Source organism: Rhinatrema bivittatum, chromosome 6 (assembly GCF_901001135.1).
Source record: "Rhinatrema bivittatum chromosome 6, aRhiBiv1.1, whole genome shotgun sequence".
NCBI classification, from domain to species: domain Eukaryota; kingdom Metazoa; phylum Chordata; class Amphibia; order Gymnophiona; family Rhinatrematidae; genus Rhinatrema; species Rhinatrema bivittatum.
The window spans coordinates 267,632,463-267,651,412 of record NC_042620.1 but is presented as its reverse complement, the minus strand read 5'-3'; the positions used below and the strand labels follow the sequence as shown (position 1 = coordinate 267,651,412).

The following is an 18,950-nucleotide window of genomic DNA, read 5'->3' as shown; positions in this document are numbered from 1 at the left end:
AACTGTTCAGATACTAACTAGCCTTATCGAGCAGTCGGCAGATGTTTCCTGTTCCTATTTCAACTTGTTACTTACTAAGCAAAGCATGTGAAACTAGCATGTTTAAAAAGAATCTTATGTTAAGCTCTTGTACAATTAATATTTATCCACATTTATTTATTGGTGATTACTTGTTCCACTATCTCAGCTGTGCATACAAAGTTATTCCAGTCCACTTTAACTAACTCCCTATATAGCTTTCCACAGACAGGTTTATAAAGACAAGGCAAAATGCAGTTAATATCATAACAATAAAATATTGGAGTGTTTTGAGATCCTTTATCTTGAAGAGATAGCATTTCAACTCTGCTTGAATCTGAGCAAAATAGAGTTCCTGTGCATACAAAAGGCAAATGGACAAGTCCTTCCATGAAAATCCCTTTTGGGAACCATGAACCAGTCCTAAAATCACAAGTTTTATGTTAATTTTTATTGTTTATATGTAAACCGTTTAGCGTGTTTTTTCTATTATAAGCGGTATATAAAAACGTTAAATAAATAAGTACAGTACCTCGAGATCCTGCTGGACTTTGAGTTATCCATGCTCCTTCACACTTGAGCAGCTTTCAAAAACTGCCCCCTACCATCTACAGCGGCTATGCAAATTCTCACCCTACATCGATATGAAATTTTCCTGGGGGCAGAGTTGGGGGAGGGATAAATTTGTGCACAAACATGACCGGGTAAACTTATTCGTAAACATGGCGTACATGTGTAAGTTTACCCACATATTGCGCGGGCAATTTTATAAACAGCCACCTCTGCATGCACACCACTGTTCAACGCACACCCCCCTAAGATACAAAGTTACAAATCCAAACACCAGGTAACTGTTCTTCAGACCCACTCCAACAGTAGCTGTGCTGCATCAGAAAGTTCAGCTGAAAATGCCCTGGGCTTTTATAGTGTCCAACGTCTGACAAGTCACAAAGGCACAGGGTCATTAGAACTCTTACATCAACCTCACTGTGCCATCGGCACTCTTAGATGGCTTTTCAACTGCGATCAGTGCAGTTCAGTTTTTCTTGAGAACTGTTCAGGCACCATCAGAATTGCTTCATGGCAGCACACTAGTGCCTGAAGCTGCTCTCCAGAATTCTTTCATCCAAGTCTAAAAATACTCCACAGCATTTTGAAGGAGGGCTCTTACAGCTGATATTGTAGATGGCGCATACTCAGTTCAGGCATCTGGCTTTTATGATATCACTGATGGTGTCACAATCATGGCAGAGTCCTAGTTCCAGTGATGTGCTTCTGTGATTTGTCAGGTGCATGGCAGTGCAAAGGCCCAGACATTTCTAACAAGCTTAACAACACAGAATAGTTTTGACAGAATTTCTATTTCTTTTACAGTACCTACCCTCAAAAGTTAGGCATTAAAAATTGCATCATTTGTAAGTGAACATTTACACAAAACGTCTGCTTACGTTTGTGTTTGTCTAAGTGTCTTTTCAAATATTTCATGCAATGCTTCTTAAAAATTAATATGTGGCTTTATGGACACAAAACAAGTGTTTAACCCCGTGATTGAAAATATTGAGCAAGCTTGCTCGTTTATGAGGGTTATCACTTGAAACATACAAAAATGTAGTGGCATTCACTAATATATGTGGTTTATTTGTCCACATAGTTCAGGCATCTGGCTTTTATGATATCACTGATGGTGTCACAATCATGGCAGAGTCCTAGTTCCAGTGATGTGCTTCTGTGATTTGTGAGGCGCATGGCAATGCAAAGGTCCAGACATTTCTAACAAGCTTAACAGCACAGTATAGTTTTGACAGAATTTCTATTTCTTTTACAGTACCTACCCTCAAAAGTTAGGCATTAAAAATGCAGCTGGTTGCCAGAATGACACTGCAGTGGAAAGTGCTGAGAATGTCTCATTTGCTATTTCAGGCACCTGTTACGTTCCATGATGTCGCCATCTATTTCTCTGAGGAGGAGTGGCAGCTGTTAGAAGAGTGGCAGAAAGAGCTGTACCAAAATGTGATGGTGGAGAATTATATCACTTTATCTTCACTGGGTAAAGTCACAATAAGCTGTCTCTAGCGTGCTAGTTTTGTAGCCATCCTGTCTCTGAAATAGCAGGACTGGCTGCAGCAGAAGCAAAGGTCCCTTTATGTTTAATATGATAATCTGTTTATTTCCCCCTCTTCTCAGGGCATGCCACCATCAAACCTATCATTGTATCAAAGATTGAAGATGGAAAAGCCCCTTGCATCAGTGATCTCGGTGACTCAGAGAAGAGGAAGGCTCTTAAATGCCATAGCAGAGGTCAGGAAAAATTACTGAAGGGGGCAAGGGTAACCCCAGGGCTGCCTGAGCCAAATGCATTTTACTATTGGTCACAGATACAGTCACAAACAATTATATTTAAAAATTATTCATCTGTACTAATAATGATTGATACAGTGTTTTAAGGAGGACTACAGCAGATTTTTGTAAAATTTGTTATATTGTTTGTTATCAAGATCTTATGAATGTTTTATTGTAACTCACTTACGGACTGATACAGTAAAACTCGCGAGAGAGCGGGCGAGCGCCCGCTTTCCCGTTACGCACACAGGACACTCTCCTGTGCGCGCGATACAGTAATTTAATTTATTTAAATTAGGGCTGGCGGTAAAAAGAGGCGCTAGGGACACTAGCGCGTCCCTAGCGCCTCTTTTCGGACAGCAGCGGCGGCTGTCAGCGGGTTTGACACCGACGCTCAATTTTGCCAGCGTCGGTTCTCGAGGCCGCTGACAGCCACGGGTTCGGAAACTGGACGCCGGCAAAATTGAGCATCCGGTTTTTAACCCGCGAGCTGCGGGCCTATTTCAAATTTTTTTCTTTTTTTTTACTTTTTTTAACTTTCTGGACCTCCGACTTAATATCGCTATGACCTCCGACATAATATCGCACTTCCTCAGCGCCGGCAGAAATTAACGCCTACCTTTGGGTAGGCGCTAATTTCTTAAAGTAAAATGTGCGGCTTGGCTGCACATTTTACTTATTGAATTGCGCGGGAATACCTAATAGGGCCATCAACATGCATTTGCATGTTGCGGGCGCTATTAGGTTCGGGGGGGGGGGGGGGGGGGGGGTTGGACGAGCGTTTTTGACGCGCTATTACCCCTTACTGAATAAGGGGTAAAGCTAGCGCGTCGAAAACACGCGTCCAATCGCTGGTTAACAATGCGCTCCACCGGAGCACACTGTACTGTATCGACCTGTTAGGATAGATAGGTGAACCTTAAATGTTATTTGTTCCTCTTTATTTATCAATTTTTCAATGACAAATACAAGCAATAAACACTTTACAGAATTAAGAGTTAGTGCCAGATTCATATTGACAGAAATTATTAACACATAACAATAATAATAACAAAAACCCTATTCTGGTCCATTATGAACGAGGAAGATCAAGAGACAGATACAAAATAAGAAAATGGAATAAATCAGGAAAAACAAAAATCAGAGAGTGAAATTACTGATACATCTAACCACAAACCTCAGGAGTGAGGTGGAAGGATTAACAATCTTATTATTGAGCAAAACTTTCAGCTGATTAGGTTAAAAAAAGGTATAATTTTGACCTGAAAGTACAACATTACACTTAGTTGGATATCAAAGAGAGAACGTACCCCTTATTGCTATAATTGCATCTCTATATTGAATGAATTCATTCTTCCTGTCCTGGGTCAGTTTACATATGTCTGGGAAGATCCATACTTTTGACCCATAAAAGAATAGTTTTGATTACTGAAAAATTGTAAACAATGTGAACCCTTGTTGCTGTGATGAGGTTGACGCAGCCTATGGGGCGAACCCCGTAGACTCTCACCGACAGCTGGCGGAGGTTTGCTGGCAAGAGATTAGTCTAGAGCTTCACCTATACCAGCCCCTTTTCCCCCAGGTTGAGCTCTTGGTTTCCAGGGGCCAGCAGAACGTATGTGAGAGTCTCTTAGAGGACTGCATAAGTGAATGTCCAGGCCCAGGCAAGGGTCAGAGACAGGTGGCAAGCAAGGTAGATCAATGTCCAGGCAAGGGGTCAGAGGCAGATGGCAACAAGAATGGTAGGAATCCAGGCAAAGGGTCAGATCCAAGAGACAGTCTGTAGAGAAGACAAGGAGCAAGGCAAGAGGGAATGACACAGTGGGATAGGCTTGGAGCATTAGGAGCTGGATACAATGAGGCAGGATGGAGCTGGAGAGATGAGACTTGGCAATGTTGGAGAGACAAGTCTGGGCAAGGCTGGAGAGACAAGGCTAGGCAAGGCAGACAGAAATGCAAGGCCGGACGAGAAGGCAACACTCACTACCACAGTAGGAAGACTGGAGTGATTCCCATCATGGGGTCCTCTGAGAAGGAAGAGCCGATGCGAGCGCCAGCACCTTGATTCTGTGACTGACATTCCCTGTCCAGTTCCCGGGCCTTCGGGAAGCTCGATGTCTTTGGTGCCATTGATTCCCTCAGTGCCCAAAGCGAGAGGTGTGGGCAGGGACCCTCCATGATGACCCCCAGGGGACCTTAGTGAGGAGGCTGTCTCATATCATCCATGGGGGGATGATACCTCTGACTCGCCTCGGATGACTCAGGGGACCTTCTGTTGGACCCATTTCCTCCAGGTGAGAGGTGCAGGTCCCCCCCAGAAGACTTCTCCTTTGCGAATTTTGTCTGGGCTATGGCGGAGGCTATCCCGCTTCAGCTCTTCATGGAGGAGGACGCTCGGCATAAGATGCTGGAAGTACTCCAGTTTGTGGACACCCCAAAAGAGGTAGTGGCTGTTCCTTAGGACCTGGGAACACCCTGTGTCCCTTCCTCCAGTGAATTGGAAGGTGGATGCCATCTACCTAGTGCAGCAACCATTAGGGTTTGAGAGACATCACCTCCCACATCAATCTGTGGTGGTGGAGTCCGCCTCAAAAAGGCCAAGTGTTCGCACACATGCCTTGGCTTCTCCAGGTAGGGAGCATAGAGCGTTGGATGCCATGGGTAGGAAGGTATATCAGGGTGCCATGCTCATCGCCCGTATTGCTTCCTACGAGCTGTGTTGGGCGATTCATAAATTTTAATAAATGTAAATGTACATGACTCAGTGCAACTGAAACCTGTGGAAACAGGTTCAGGAGCTGTTGGAGCATCTGCCCCAATAACATCAGGATGCTTTTTTGACAGTGGTGCAGCAGGGCCTAGAGGTTGGTAAACATGAGTTGAGGGCCACCTACGATGTTTTTGAGATGGCGACGAGGTTGGCTGCAGCGGGCATTGGTGCCCACAGGATGGCCTAGCTCAGAGCTTCAGACCTCTGGTCACAGGTCCAAGAGAAACTCGCAGAACTGCCCTGCACTGGTGAAAATCTCTTTGGAGATAAGATCAGAGATGCGGTGGCCCAATTGAAGGTTCACCACGAGACCCTGCAGCATCTTTCAACCAGTACTTCAGACCCGCCATCCTCGGTCAGGAGATCCTTGCGACAGGGTTCTAAGAAGTTCTTCTATCGCCAGAGGTAGCATTAATCTCCTTCCTCACGGGTGCGCATCAGCTCCTGGGGCCGTTCCCAGAAGCAGCGAACACCCAGGCCTCAGCTAGCACTGCTATGGGGTTTTGACTAGCAGCGAGGGAGCATAGGCCAAACTGCCATACCCTCGAAGTCTTGCCCTCCAGTAAGGGGCAGGCTCCATCTCTTTGTGAACTGCTGGCCCCTCATTACCTCAGACCAGTGGGTCCTTTCCATCATTCGCCAAGGGTACTGGTTGAACTTCATGGACGTCGCTGTGGACTCTCCGCCTTATAGTGTCTGATGTCTGACATGTCACAAAGGCACATGGTCATTAGACCTCCATGCACGTATCTGCATTATGCAGCCTTTTCAGATCTCCCCCTTGTTCATTTTGGTCCCTCTCCCTTCATCAGGAGATACTCTTGACAAAGTTCTCTGCCCTTCGAATGGCCAGAGTGGTCAAACCCTTTCTGCTGTGCCAGCATGGTCAAGGATTCTACTCTTGGTATTTCCTGATACTGAAGAGAACAGGGGGGCTCTGCCCTGTTCTAGACCTGAGAGCTTTGAACAAATTCCTTCAAAAAGAAAAGTTCAAGATGGTCTCTTTGGGTACCCTGATCCCACTCCTGCAAAGAGGAGATTGTTTTGCTTCCTCAATCTGAAAGATGCCTACGCCCACATCGAGATCTTTCCTGGTCACCGAAAATATCTTCAATTTATTGTGGGTGAAGGACACTTCCAATACAGGGTGTTACCATTTGGCCATGTATTGGCCCCACGGGTCTTCACCTAGTGCCTGGCAGTAGTGGGAGCACACCTCCACCGTCAGGGAGTGCACATTTTCCCCTACTTGGACGACTGGCTGGTCAAGAGCACCACCCAGGAGGGGGTGCTTTGCTCTCTGAAGTTGACCATTCAGGTGCTACGGTCTCTCGGGCTTGTCATCAATTACCTGAAATCCCACCTCAGCCTGTCGCCACAGCTGGCCTTCATTGGGGCCTGACTAGACACGGTTTAGACCAGGGCGTTACTACCCCGCGACCAGACACTTGCCCTGTCATCGCTTGTGAGTTTGATCTGCCACTGCCGGGAGGCCTTTTGCTTCGTCTTCTCGGCCACATAGCTATGTCGGTTCATGTTACCCCGGCACACTTGTGCAGTCACAGTGGCAGCATTACACAGCCTCTTCAGATCTCCCTGTCTTTGTGGGAAGATCTTTCCAATCTGGAGCAGGGGGTTCTTTTCCAGGCTCCCCTGACTCGGGTTATACTTAACACAGTGTTCAAGGTGCGGTCTCACCATGGAGCGATACAGAGGCATTATGACATTTTCCATTTTATTCACCATTCCCTTTCTAATAATTCCCAACATTCTGTTTGCTTTTTTGACTGCCGCAGCACACTGAACTGACAATTTCAATGTATTATTGGTTCAGTGTGCTGCGGCAGTCAAAAAAGCAAACAGAATGTTGGGAATTATTAGAAAGGGAATGGGGAGGGAGGAAAGCCATGTCATAATGCCTCGGTATCACTCCATGGTGAGACTGCACCTTGAATACTGTGTACAATTCTGGTCGCTACATCTCAAAAAAGATATAGTTGTGATGGAGAAGGTACAGAGAAGGGTGACCAAAATGATAAAGGTGATGGAACAGCTTCCCTATGAGGAAAGACTAAAGAGGTTAGGACTGTTCAGCTTGGAGAAGAGACGGCTGAGGGGTGATATGATAGAGGTGTTTAAAATCATGAGAGGTCTAGAATGAATAAATGTGAATCGATTATTTACTCTTTTGGATAATAGAAGGACTAGGGGGGCACTCAATGAAGTTAGCATGTAGCACATTTAAAACTAATCAGAGAAAATTATTTTTCACTCAATGCACAATTAAATTCTGGAATTTGTTGCCAGGGGATGTGGTTAGTTCAGTTAGTGTAGCTGGTTTTAAAAAAGGTTTGGATAAGTTCTTAGAGGAGAAGTCCATTACCTGCTATTAATTAAGTTGACTTAGAAAATAGCCACTGCTATTAATAGCATCAGTAGCATGGGATAGACTTAGTTTTTGGATACTTGCCAGGTTCTTATGGCCTGGATTGATTGACCCTTGGTCTGACTCAGAGTGGCATATTCTTATGTTCTTATGGAGCTGCGAGCGATCCACTGGGCGTTCTGGAATTGCTTGTCCAACTGTTTTGTCCTCATTCAAAAAGACAATCAGGTGGCAATGTGGTACAATCAACAAACAGGGAGGCACTGGATCATTCCTCCTCTGTCAGGAGGCAGTGCAGATTTGGTCTTGGACTCTGTCACAAAGCAGACTCCTGCAAGTGATGTACCTGGCTGGGACAGAGAATGTGGTGGTAGATCGCCTGAATCAGGCGTTCTGGCCACATGAGTGGTGCCTGAATCCAATAATGGGGACCCCAGATGTGAATCTCTTTGTGTCCCCTTGCCAACTACAAGGAGAGCCACTTCTACTCCCTGTTCAGATCAGACGGAACACTAGCCTTGGACGCCTTTGCCCACCTTTTGGGCCTAGGCCTAGGCCTTCTGTACGGGTATCCTCCACTTCCACTGTTGATAAAGACTCTCTTGAAGCTCCAGCATGACAAGGGGACCATGATTCTCGTAGCACCTTGTTGGCTGAGGCAGGTCTTGTTCCCGCTCCTGAAGGACCTGTTTGTTAGAGAACTAATCAGTCTGGGGACCTCCCCTGACCTAATAACTCAGGATCGTTAGCCTTGATGGCCTGGATGTTGAGAGGCTAGTTCTGTGGCCCCTGGGCCTCTCTGATGACATGTCTCGGGTACTGGTAGCTTCCAGGAAACCTTCCACCAGAAAATCTTACGGTCTGAAGTGGAAGAGGTTTTCCGTCTGATGTGCAGGTCACAGCTTGGATCCGTTTTCCTGCTCTACTCTGAAGTTGCTCAACTATTTGTGGCACCTTTTGGAGGATGACTTGAAGACCAGCTCAGTCAGGTTACACCTGAGTGCCATCAGTGCTTACTAGCAGGGAGTTAGCGGTATGCCCATCTCTGGGCAGCCTGTAGTGGGGAGGTTTATGTGAGGTTTGCTTCAACTGAAGCCTCCCTTGTGGCCTCCCATTGCATCGTGGGACCACAATGCTGTATTAGTTTGACTCATGTGTGATCCTTTCAAGCTTCTGAACTCCTGTCTGATGTATCTGACCTGGAAAGTTCTTTTCCTGGTTGCGGTCACTTCAGCACGCAGGGTTAGTGAGCTTCAGGTGTTGGTGAAGTATTCCACCCTACACAAAATTCTTCCACAATAGAGTGGTCCTGCGTACTCACCCCAAGTTCCTGCCTAAGGTGGTGACTGATTTTCATCTCAGTCAATTATTCTGCCCACCTTCTTTCCAAGGTCTTATTCACATCAGGGTGAAAGGGCTCTGCATAGTTTAGATTGCAAGAGAGCCTTAGTATTCTATCTCGAACACACAGTGGCCCACGGCAGTCCACGTAGCTCTTCATATCTTTTGATAAGAATAGGTTGGGAGTCGTGGTGACCAAGCAAACTCTGTCAAACTGGCTGGCAGATTGTATTTCCTTCTGCTATGCGTAGGCGGGCCTTCAGCTTGGAGGCCATGTCAAGGCTCACTCTGCAAGAGCCATGGCAGCTTCGGTATGGTAACATCCTGTACTGGAAGTGTCCTTTGGCCATGGTAAATCGAACATACTTTAGGTGACCAGGAAAGATCTTGATGTAGGCATAGGCATCTTTCAGACTGAGGGAGGAAAGCCAATCTCCTCTTTGCAGGAGTGGGATCATGGTGCCCAAAGAGTCCATCTTGAACTTTTCTTTTTGAAGGAATTTGTTCAAAGCTCTCAGGTCTAGAATAGGGCGGAGTCCCCCTGTTCTCTTCGGTTCCTGTTGCCGAAATCTGCAAGGCTGTGACATGGAGTTCTCTCCACACGTTTGCTGCTCACTACTGATTGGACAAGGAGGGCCTACATGACAGTAGCTTCGACCAATACATCCTTCAAAATCTCTTTCAGCTGTAAACCCAACTCTCCCTGCCTAGGGCCCTTTGTTCGGGTTCAGGCTGTCTCCCTCTGTTGCCAACAGCACTGTGGGTTTTTTGTGCCCCTTGGCACCCAGTTAGGTTTCTTTTGGTCATTGTTGTTGCCAAGAGCAGCCTGTAGCTTGGTATTCACTTACATGTGAGGACTATGTCCTACTTGTCCTAGGAGATAGCAAAGTTGCTTACCTGTAAAAGGTAATCTCCTAGGACAGCAGAAAGTTAGTCCTCAGGAAACCCGTCCACCACTCCGCGGAGTTGGGTTTCTCCTATGTTTGTTATTTTATTTTTTCATACTTCTCTGTTACGAGACTGAAGAGGGACCCCGCTTGGACGCCAGATAGTGTTATGCTGGACATGCTCAGTGTGCCAGTCAAAGTTTCTAAAAGCTTTGACAAAAGTTTTCCGTGCCGGGCTCCATCTGATGATGTCACCCAAATGTGAGGACTAACAACCTGCTGTTTTAGGAGAACACCTGTTACAGGTAAGCAACTTTGCTTTCCAGGCTATGAAGTATTCCAGCCTGTTCCATCATCTGTGAGCAGCCAGAATCTCTTGTATCTCATAAGTGGTGTCCTCCTTGGAGGTTGTTTCTGTGGGGCGGGGAGGTTGCCGAGATGGCAGTGAGAGAACCAGTGGCTTCAGAAAAGGAACGTGGAAAACATTATGTATGCATAGAGTTGATGATAATTTAATCCAATATGTCACTGGGCTCACTTGTTGCAGGATGGGGAAAGGACCAATGGAAGGTATACAGCGGCATAAATTATGCATGCCCAGCCATACCAGATTGCCTGGATTAAATTGTGGGCTGCTCTGCGCTTTTTGTCTGCCTGTTTTTTGGATTGAGCAGTTGCCTTGATAAGTTGATGATTGTTCCTCTACCAAAGATCATGGAGTTCCTGGGATGTGATTTGGGCTACTGGACAGGACTCTGAAAGAGGAAAGGGTAGAGGCACCCAGGGTGCTTGCCATAGACAAGTAGGAAAGGTGTTGAGCCGTGGGAACTGCTTACATGGTTGTTATGCGAAAATTCTGCCCATGGAAGGAGGATGGCCAAATTATCTTGTTGTTGTTGACGTATAGCCTAAGAAAGGTCTTCAAGACTTGATTAATCATTTTGGTTTGTCCATTCCCTTGTTGATAGGCTATGGTGAGATCCAGTGTAATTCTAAACTTCTTGCAGACCCCCTTCCTGTATCGGCTTGTGAACTGGGTACCTCAATCAAATAGAATGTGAGAGGATAGACCATGCAGGCAGAATACATGTTGCACAAAGAGACGGGCCAATTCAGGAGCAGAGGGCAAGCCTGGAAGAGGAATGAAATGTGTCATTTTGGAGAATTTATCCACCATGACCCATATTTGATGAAGCAGCGAGAGAGTGGGACATCTGTGATAAAATCAGCGGACAAGTGGGTTCAGAGTTCTTCAGGGGCTGTCAATGGCTGTAACAGCCCCCAAGGTTGGTCATGAGTGGTCTTGTGCTATGCACAGGCAGGGCAGGATTCTACATAGTTCTTCACATTGGACTTTACCTGAGGACACCAGTAATGGTGCAAAAGGAGTTCGAGTCCAGGCAACTCCAGGGTGTCCTGCCAGGCACAAATCATGAGCTCATCTTTTCGTGAAGGTGCTTGGTCTCTACTGTCTTCCTTGGAGGGACCGGTGTGGCAGCCATTACAAGGATCCTTACTAGGTCTATAATATATCATGGGGTTTCCAATATATCTTCTGTATGGAAGGAGCGGGAGAGGGCATCTGCTCTCTGGTTCTTGGGTGCCGGCTACTAGCAGAGCTCAAAAGTTGAACCATTTGAAGAAGAGGAACCAGTCTTGGGTTGAACTGTTGAGCTGTTATAGGTTCTCCAGTTTTTGTGATTGGTGCAGATTATCATTGGTGCTTTGCTCCTTCTAGTAGATGCCGCCATTTTTCCAGCACTAATTTTACCGCAAGGGGTTCCTGATCCTCAATCGTGTAATTCCTTTTTGCTGGGGAGAAATTGTGGAGGAAGAAGAAGAAGCACAGCTGGTGAGACCCTTGAATGCTGTGTTGATTGAGGACAGCCCCTACCCGAAGGGTAAAGGCATCTGCCTCTAAGACAAAGGGTCAGTCTGAATCCGGATGCCAGGTCCTCGGAAGAAGGCTTGTTTGAAGGCCTGGAAGGCATCGATGGCTTCCGCAGGCCAGCACCAGGAATCAGCACCCTACTTGGTTAAGGTGGTAAGAGATGCTGCAAAGGTTGAGTATCCAGAGATAAAGTGTCTATAGTAATTTGCGAATCCTAGAATACACTATAGTGCCTTGGAGGCCCACCAGCCAAGGCAGTCTAGGATAGCCTTTTGCTTTGCAGGATCCATGTGGAAGCCGGTCTGGGAGATTATATAGCCCAAGAAGGGAAGTTGTCCCTGCTCAAAGAGGCATTTTTCTAATTTGGCAAAGAGATGGAGTTCTCGTAGCCTTAGCACTTGCTTAACATGCTTCTGTTGTTGGTTCAGAGATTGGGAGTAGGTTAGGATATCATTCAGATATACAGCCAGGTGAAAATACAGGAAGTCCTGGAATATTTCGTGTACCATATTCTGGAATACTGTGGGAGTGGTGCACAGGCCGAATGGCATAACTAAATATTCGTAGTGCTTGTCTCTAGTGTTGAATGCAGTTTTCCATTTTTCTCTTTTACGGATGAGTATAAGGTTGTATGCTTTTCGCAGGTACAGTTTGATGAAAATGTTTGCACCTTGTTGGCAATCAAATAGTTCAGAGATGAGAGGTAAAGACTGATGGTTCTTCTTCGTGATGATGTTTAGGACCCTGTAATCAATATAGGGCCAGAGAGGACTGTCCTTCTTGCTCACAAAGAAGAAGCCTGCTCCTGCAGGGGAGGAAGAAGACTGGATAAAGCCCCTTTCCAAGTTCTCCTTGATATATTGGCTCATGGCCTCCGTTTCTGAGACTGAGAGAGGATATACACTTCCCTATGGAGACACCTTTTCAGGTAGAAGATCTATGGCACAATCATAGATCTGATGAGAAGGCAGAGTCTTGACCCATTGTTTGGAGAACATATCGGCATATGGACACGGTAGCCCTGGTAAGGTAGAGGTCACCGTCAAAACAGGTGAGACAGGGCAAAGGTGTGGAAGACTCCTAATCCTCCATCTCTATCATCTGTAATTCACAGAATCCACTATAGCTATCGGATGGCCCATCTCACTGCTATTCGACATGATAGACTGTCTGCATTTCACTTGGTTTGGCAGCCATTGGTTCAATGGCTGAATATCCAAAAGTCAGCAAACTAAGGCAAGCTTATCTTCCTAAATTTTAGAGAAATGACACATAAGAGACATGCATTTGGTTTAATAGTTTTATTGTCATTCCTGCAAACAATTGACCCTAGGTCCTGTCCTCTGCGGTTTGCCACATGAATTTGCGTTTGGACCCTTTTGCTTTAAAGTTGTTTATTCATCAATGGCATACTATATAATCAGAGTGGATTATACAGTATCAGTGATTTGAAGTTTGGAGCCCCTGAGGCAGCAGCTACAAAGCTGCGAAACTCGGCCTGAGTCGGGCAATTTACTTGAAACGTCTCTGCATTAATAAAGGATTGAAAAAGATTAAGGCATCTATTCCTTTTGTGCTCGCCTGACGGTATCATAGATCGCCTACCTCTTTGTTTTCTTGGACCATCCCTCATGTACTAATGTACATTGTTGTTTCATTCTTGCTTTTAACATACTTCTCTTTGTGCTTATAATATGTACACAATATTCATCTGAAGAGATGGGTTGGGGAGAGAGGGAGAGGAATAATGGGTGTTATATTATGATACAAAACAGGGACCAGCAACACTGATGTTTTGATATGTATGATTGTACTGGTCAATAAAGTTCACATTAAAAAAAAAAACCAGGTGAGACAGGTAGCAGCACAATTAGGACCTCAATGAGCCAGCTCCAAGGAGTTCCAACATATCACAGGCTGGTGCTGTTGAAACCAAGGCAAACCCAGAATGACCTGGTTCACTGCTCTAGGTATCATGTGGAAGGAGATGATCTCCTTATGGAGGGGGATCCTGTGTTGATGTACAAGAACCTCATTAATGAAGTTTCTGCTTGCTCTGGAATCAAGAAATGCTTCTGTGCCCAGATGGCCATGTTGGTAGGAGAGAGAGACAGAAACTAGTAGTTGTGAAGAGGAGAATACATGACCTAGGGTTGCCTCCCCAATCGTCCCTCGCCATGGAAGTTTCCCAATTTCTCAGGGCACTGGGATTCAAGGTGTCCTCGATCAGCTCAGTAAAGGCATAAGCCTAGTGCCTCTGCGAAACTTCTCCTCAGGGGACAGTCTAATATAGCCCAGCTGCATTGGCTCCACTGGGACCCTCGGTTCTGGGATGGAAACTAGCACTGGAGGATTCTGGATGCACTGAACATGGCACCAGGTAGCATTAGTCTCCTGATCCCGCTATTGGAACAGATAGTCATGGATAGCCAGAGTGATTACTGCGTCTAATGTGGTGGCAACATCTTGACCGGCCAGCTTATCTTTTATCCGACCGGAGAAACAATGCCAGAAAATGGCTGAGAGATTTCCTCTCCCCACTGGAGCTCCGATGCAAGGGTATGGAACTATATTGTATACTCACCAACGGTACGTGGCCCTTGGTGAACTCTAAGAAGTTCTGTGGCCATGGAGAATGAACAGCCTACTTCCCCAAAAATGAGCTGGAGATGGCGGAGGAAGTCTGGAAGGCTTTGCAGAATCGGCTTGTCTTGCTCCCACAGTGGAGATGCCCAGGCTAGGGCTGTGCCACCCAGCAAGGACAAGATGTAAGTCACTTTGATACGGTCGGTGGGGAACAAGGTGGACTGGATTTCGGCATGTGGCATTGATTTAGGAAGTCACAGCACTCCTTTCGGCCCTCATGATAGCATGGGGGAGAAGGAAGCTGAAGAAATGTTCTAGGCGGAGAGACACGAACCAGCAGGGGCAGAGCCACCAGAGCAGGAGTCTGTGCAGGCATTAGGGCATCCATGCAGACTGCAAGTCTCTCTAGGAGTTCAGTGACTTGATTCAGGACCCCATGCTGCTCCTGGATTTGGGCCAGGTCCATAATGGCCTAGAGCAAGTACAGGTCCCCTGGGTAATTTGAACTCTTGCTGCTGTGATGAAGTTATTGCAGCCTATGGGGTGAACCTCATAGGCCCTCACAAACATTTGGCGAAGGTCTGCTGGCAAAAGACTGGTCTAGGGCTTCACCTGTATCATCCTGTTTCCCCACAGGTTGAACCCTTGGGTTCCGGGGACAGCAGAATTTAGGAAAGAGTCTCTTAGGGTACTGTGTAAGCAAATGTCCAGGGCCCAGACAAGGGTGAGAGGTAGGCAGCAAGCAAGGTAAGTCAATGTTCAGGCAAAGGGTCAGTGGCAGCTGGCAATCAAGAATGGTCGTTATCCAGGTAAGGGGTCAGATCCAAGAGTCCGTCCATAGAGAAGACAAGGAGTGGGGCAAGAGGGACTGACACAGCAGGATAGGCTTGGAGGCAGGAGTTGCTGGATATGATGAGGCAGGACCAGGCTGGAGAGACAAGGTTGGGCAAGCCTGGCGAGATGAGGCTGGGCAATGCTGGAGAGAGGAGTCTGGGCAAGGTAGACAGGAATGGCAAAGCTGGATGAGAAAGCAAGCAACACCCATTTACCGCAGTAGGAAGACCCCACAGGTGGTATCAACCCTCACCTCGGGCCAAGGGGCCACGAAACCCACGAATCCTAACAGAGCCAGTATGATGTACCAGGGAAAAGCATGCTAGCTCCCTTGCCTAGCATCCAGCAACACCAGGGGAAGATTGGGGAACTTCATTTATGCCATTAGCTCCTGTGTGAAACATAATAACTTGGCTGCTTCCAGGACTGTGAGCAGAATGGGAACTTGCCATTAAAATAATGCAGTGGAAGAAGGGACCCCATTTTTTGCAGGAGCAGAACTAACACATAGAGATGATGGCATCTCAAGTAAAAATCAGATAAGTGTGCAGAGTCTTTCAGTTAAGAACAGTCGAAGTGGGGTGACCATGTGGGAGAAAGTGATTGTTAAACAATGGATTTCTTATTTAAAAAAAAAGACATTTAAACACTGAAAAACCCACAAAGAAAACACGTTTTAATTGGAAAATTCACTCATTTATTATTTATAACAATTAAAAACGGTACACAATAGATAGTGAAGGCATAACCAATGTATGGTTTCAGCTGATATAAGTGATACTGGACAGCAGTATACATTACGTATTTTGGAGTCCTCAATTGGTTGTGAATGAGCTTTAGAATTTGCCAAGTAGTGCTGCCTCAACAAGGCAGCACTACTTAATTAATTAGTGACTGAATTTTCTCTATTGTTGAAAACTGTTCTTTTTTGGATTTTCAGCTGCATTTTAAAAATCTCTTTATTTGAACGATTATCCTCTGTAGTAAGACATAAATAAATTATGACTTTTTTCCCCACTTAATCCCACAGAGGCTGGATCCTGGAATACAAGCAAAGACAAGCATCGCAAGCAATTCACAAAGAGTCTGAAACTACAGGACACACTGGTGGGAAGAAAAGAGGATGCCCTGCAGTGGGAAATACACAGGTGGTGGCACGCACCAGAGGAAGAATGTCCTGAGAGCGCTTTGGAGCAAGGACTGAACAGAGCTGCAGGCTGGGAAAGAGGTCCCCAGCAAGTACCACACTTAATTATAGAGCCAAGAGCCCGCAGAGGACGAAAGTCACGCAACTGGGTTGATGGTATCGCCAACCAGAGAAACCACAGAGATATGCTGCAGTGTAAATGTAGAAAATGTGAAGCAGGACTCCAGCATAGCTTAACTGTTATTAGCCACCAAGGAAACCACACAACAAGACAACGATATAGGCGAAGGAGAAGGAAGATGGCAAATGACAAAAGGAGAATGGCAAAGAGACGATATGAATGTCATGACTGTGATAAAGGCTTCTACTATAGATCAGCTCTCAAAGCCCATCGAAGAACACACACAGGAGAGAGACCATATAAATGTACTGACTGTGGTAAATGCTTCCGTGACAGCTCATCTTTGAGCAAGCATAAAAGAACCCACACAGGGGAAAGGCCTTATAAATGTAATTATTGTGACAAATGTTATGGTGATCATTCAACTCTCACTGTACACAAGAGGACTCACACAGGAGAGAGACCATATCAGTGTACTGAATGTGACAAAAGGTTCATTAACAGCTCAAGTCTGATTGTACATAGGAGACTTCATACTGGAGAGAAGCCATATAAATGCTCTGAATGTGAGAAATGCTTCACTGACAGTTCACATCTTATTTTACATCACAGAATCCACACAGGAGAAAGACCGTATAAATGCTCAGATTGTGAAAAAAGCTTCACTGATAGCTCACACCTTGTTCAACACAGGAGAATTCACACAGGGGAGAAACCATATAAATGTATTGAATGTGAGAAAAGCTTCACTGACAGCTCAACATTCATTAAACATAAGAGAATCCACACGGGAGAGAGACCCTATAAATGTACTGAATGTGGGAAATGTTTCATTAAAAGTGCACATCTTATTGTGCATAAAAGGACGCACACAGGGGAGAAACCATACATATGCACAGAGTGTCAAAAAGGATTCAGTGACAGCTCAAGTTTCATGAGACACAAAAGAACCCACACTGGGGAGAGACCATACAAATGTGCATACTGCGATAAATGCTTTGGTGACCTTTCAAGTGTCATTAAGCACCACAGGATTCACACAGGTGAAAAGCCCTACAAGTGTAGTGAGTGTGACAAATGCTTTGGCCAGAGTTCAGGTCTTACTACGCACCAGCGGACCCATCGGAGAATGTGTGTGGGATCTGGAGATGCAGCAAATTCCCTGGAGGCGGTGACATTGCTGTACCAGGTGAAAACTGAGACTGCATGACTGAGGCACCGCGAATACCTGGGGGCATTTCCATGCCCCCTGGTAGAATGTTACAGGCTAGATTACCGAATGTGGTAGTGTTAAAAAAAAAAAAAATGCCAGAAAGAATGTTTATAACCAATTCCTTTTTTAGTGCAAAATTCTAGAAGTCATATTGATTCTGTAGAAAACTGGATTCTTTGCAGGCAGCCATATCATTCATTAGGCCACTGTAACAATCACCCAAACATAGGGATGCGCAAAATCTTCAAGACCACAGGTCACATCTAAAGAAGGGTCTTATTTGATCTTGAAAGCTTATGGCTAACATCATCTTTGGATTATTTTCATATTGGTCCAAATAAAAAGTTATCATGGCCTGGAAAGAATTCAGCTCTCAGAAAGGCAGCAGTCCATAATATCTCGGTTTTAATACCGGTAGTCGAATTGGGGAGGGGGGGGGGGGAATCTTGTGAACAGAGACGAGGACTTAGCACATGATAGCTGCTGGTCCTGAATCCTTTGCCTACCGCTGGCACTCTCCGTGTCCTGAGGCAGTTTCGTTTTCAGTCCCACGCCAGGATTCAGTCATCAGTAAATGGAGGGCAGCAATGTTCACGCTGCTCCTTTTTGCTTGAGAAGCTCTTAAACTGTGGCTGCACTTTAACATTCAACTTGGAGCTGGCTGCTCACACGGTTCTGAAGCAGAAGGATTATAAAAGCATGTTTGTATCCTGATTGTAAGGAACTCTCTAAACCCACCTTATTCTTCCCAGCACAAGTCCCCCTGCAAGTTAGAGGCACAACGGTAGATACGGCTGAGGCTTTGAGGCATGCGCATATGTGAGTTTATATGTGAGTGAATGAGAGAGTAGGGACATGCCTTCATTTTAAAATGACAGGGAAAGAATGACAATTGTTTGTTTTGGGTCATTTGCCATCCGAAATGACACAAAAAAACCCCAACAAAGTTTCATTTGCTTTCTCTTGTTTTTTAAGCCTGCGCCAAAATAACAGAAACAAAACAAAACAAGAAATATGAAATAAATAGAAAACCAAATGAAAGAGGTTTTTCTTCATACACTTTCCTATGAGCGAGAGAGATTTCAGGCACGGTTGGCAGTTGTCCGAGAAATGTTTGATCTGCTGCATGTTTAACAGTCTGTCTGCCCGAAGCAGAGCCATGAATTGTATCTGTATCTAAAATAAAGCAAACCATAAAATGTGTAGGGTTGTATATGTGTTATCATTGTTGGTAATTCTGAAGGAGATGAAATAGCATCCCAAACACCAAATGGGGGGAGTCAGTGTAACTATTAGCTCGGCTCTTTGGAGATTTGACCTCCTTCTCTGTTTATAAGGACCAAGTGCACCTCCATATAGTGCAGCACCATACCATTCTGCTGTCTATTAGGCCATGGTCTATTCCTCTTCACCGTG

General features: G+C 45.6%; 1 protein-coding gene across 1 annotated transcript in view; it reads left to right on the top strand.

Annotated features, from left to right (window-relative positions):
• Positions 1-18,737, top strand: part of LOC115094267 (zinc finger protein 2-like) — a 39,292-nt gene extending 20,555 nt beyond the window's left edge. Inside the window, exons 2-4 of the mRNA XM_029607146.1 lie at positions 1,939-2,065; positions 2,203-2,316; positions 16,084-18,737. Of these exons, the coding sequence (XP_029463006.1) occupies positions 1,939-2,065; positions 2,203-2,316; positions 16,084-17,531 (1,689 nt within the window). The 3' untranslated portion in view covers positions 17,532-18,737. The remainder of the gene's footprint in view (positions 1-1,938; positions 2,066-2,202; positions 2,317-16,083) is intronic.
• The last annotated feature ends 213 nt before the right edge of the window (positions 18,738-18,950 follow it).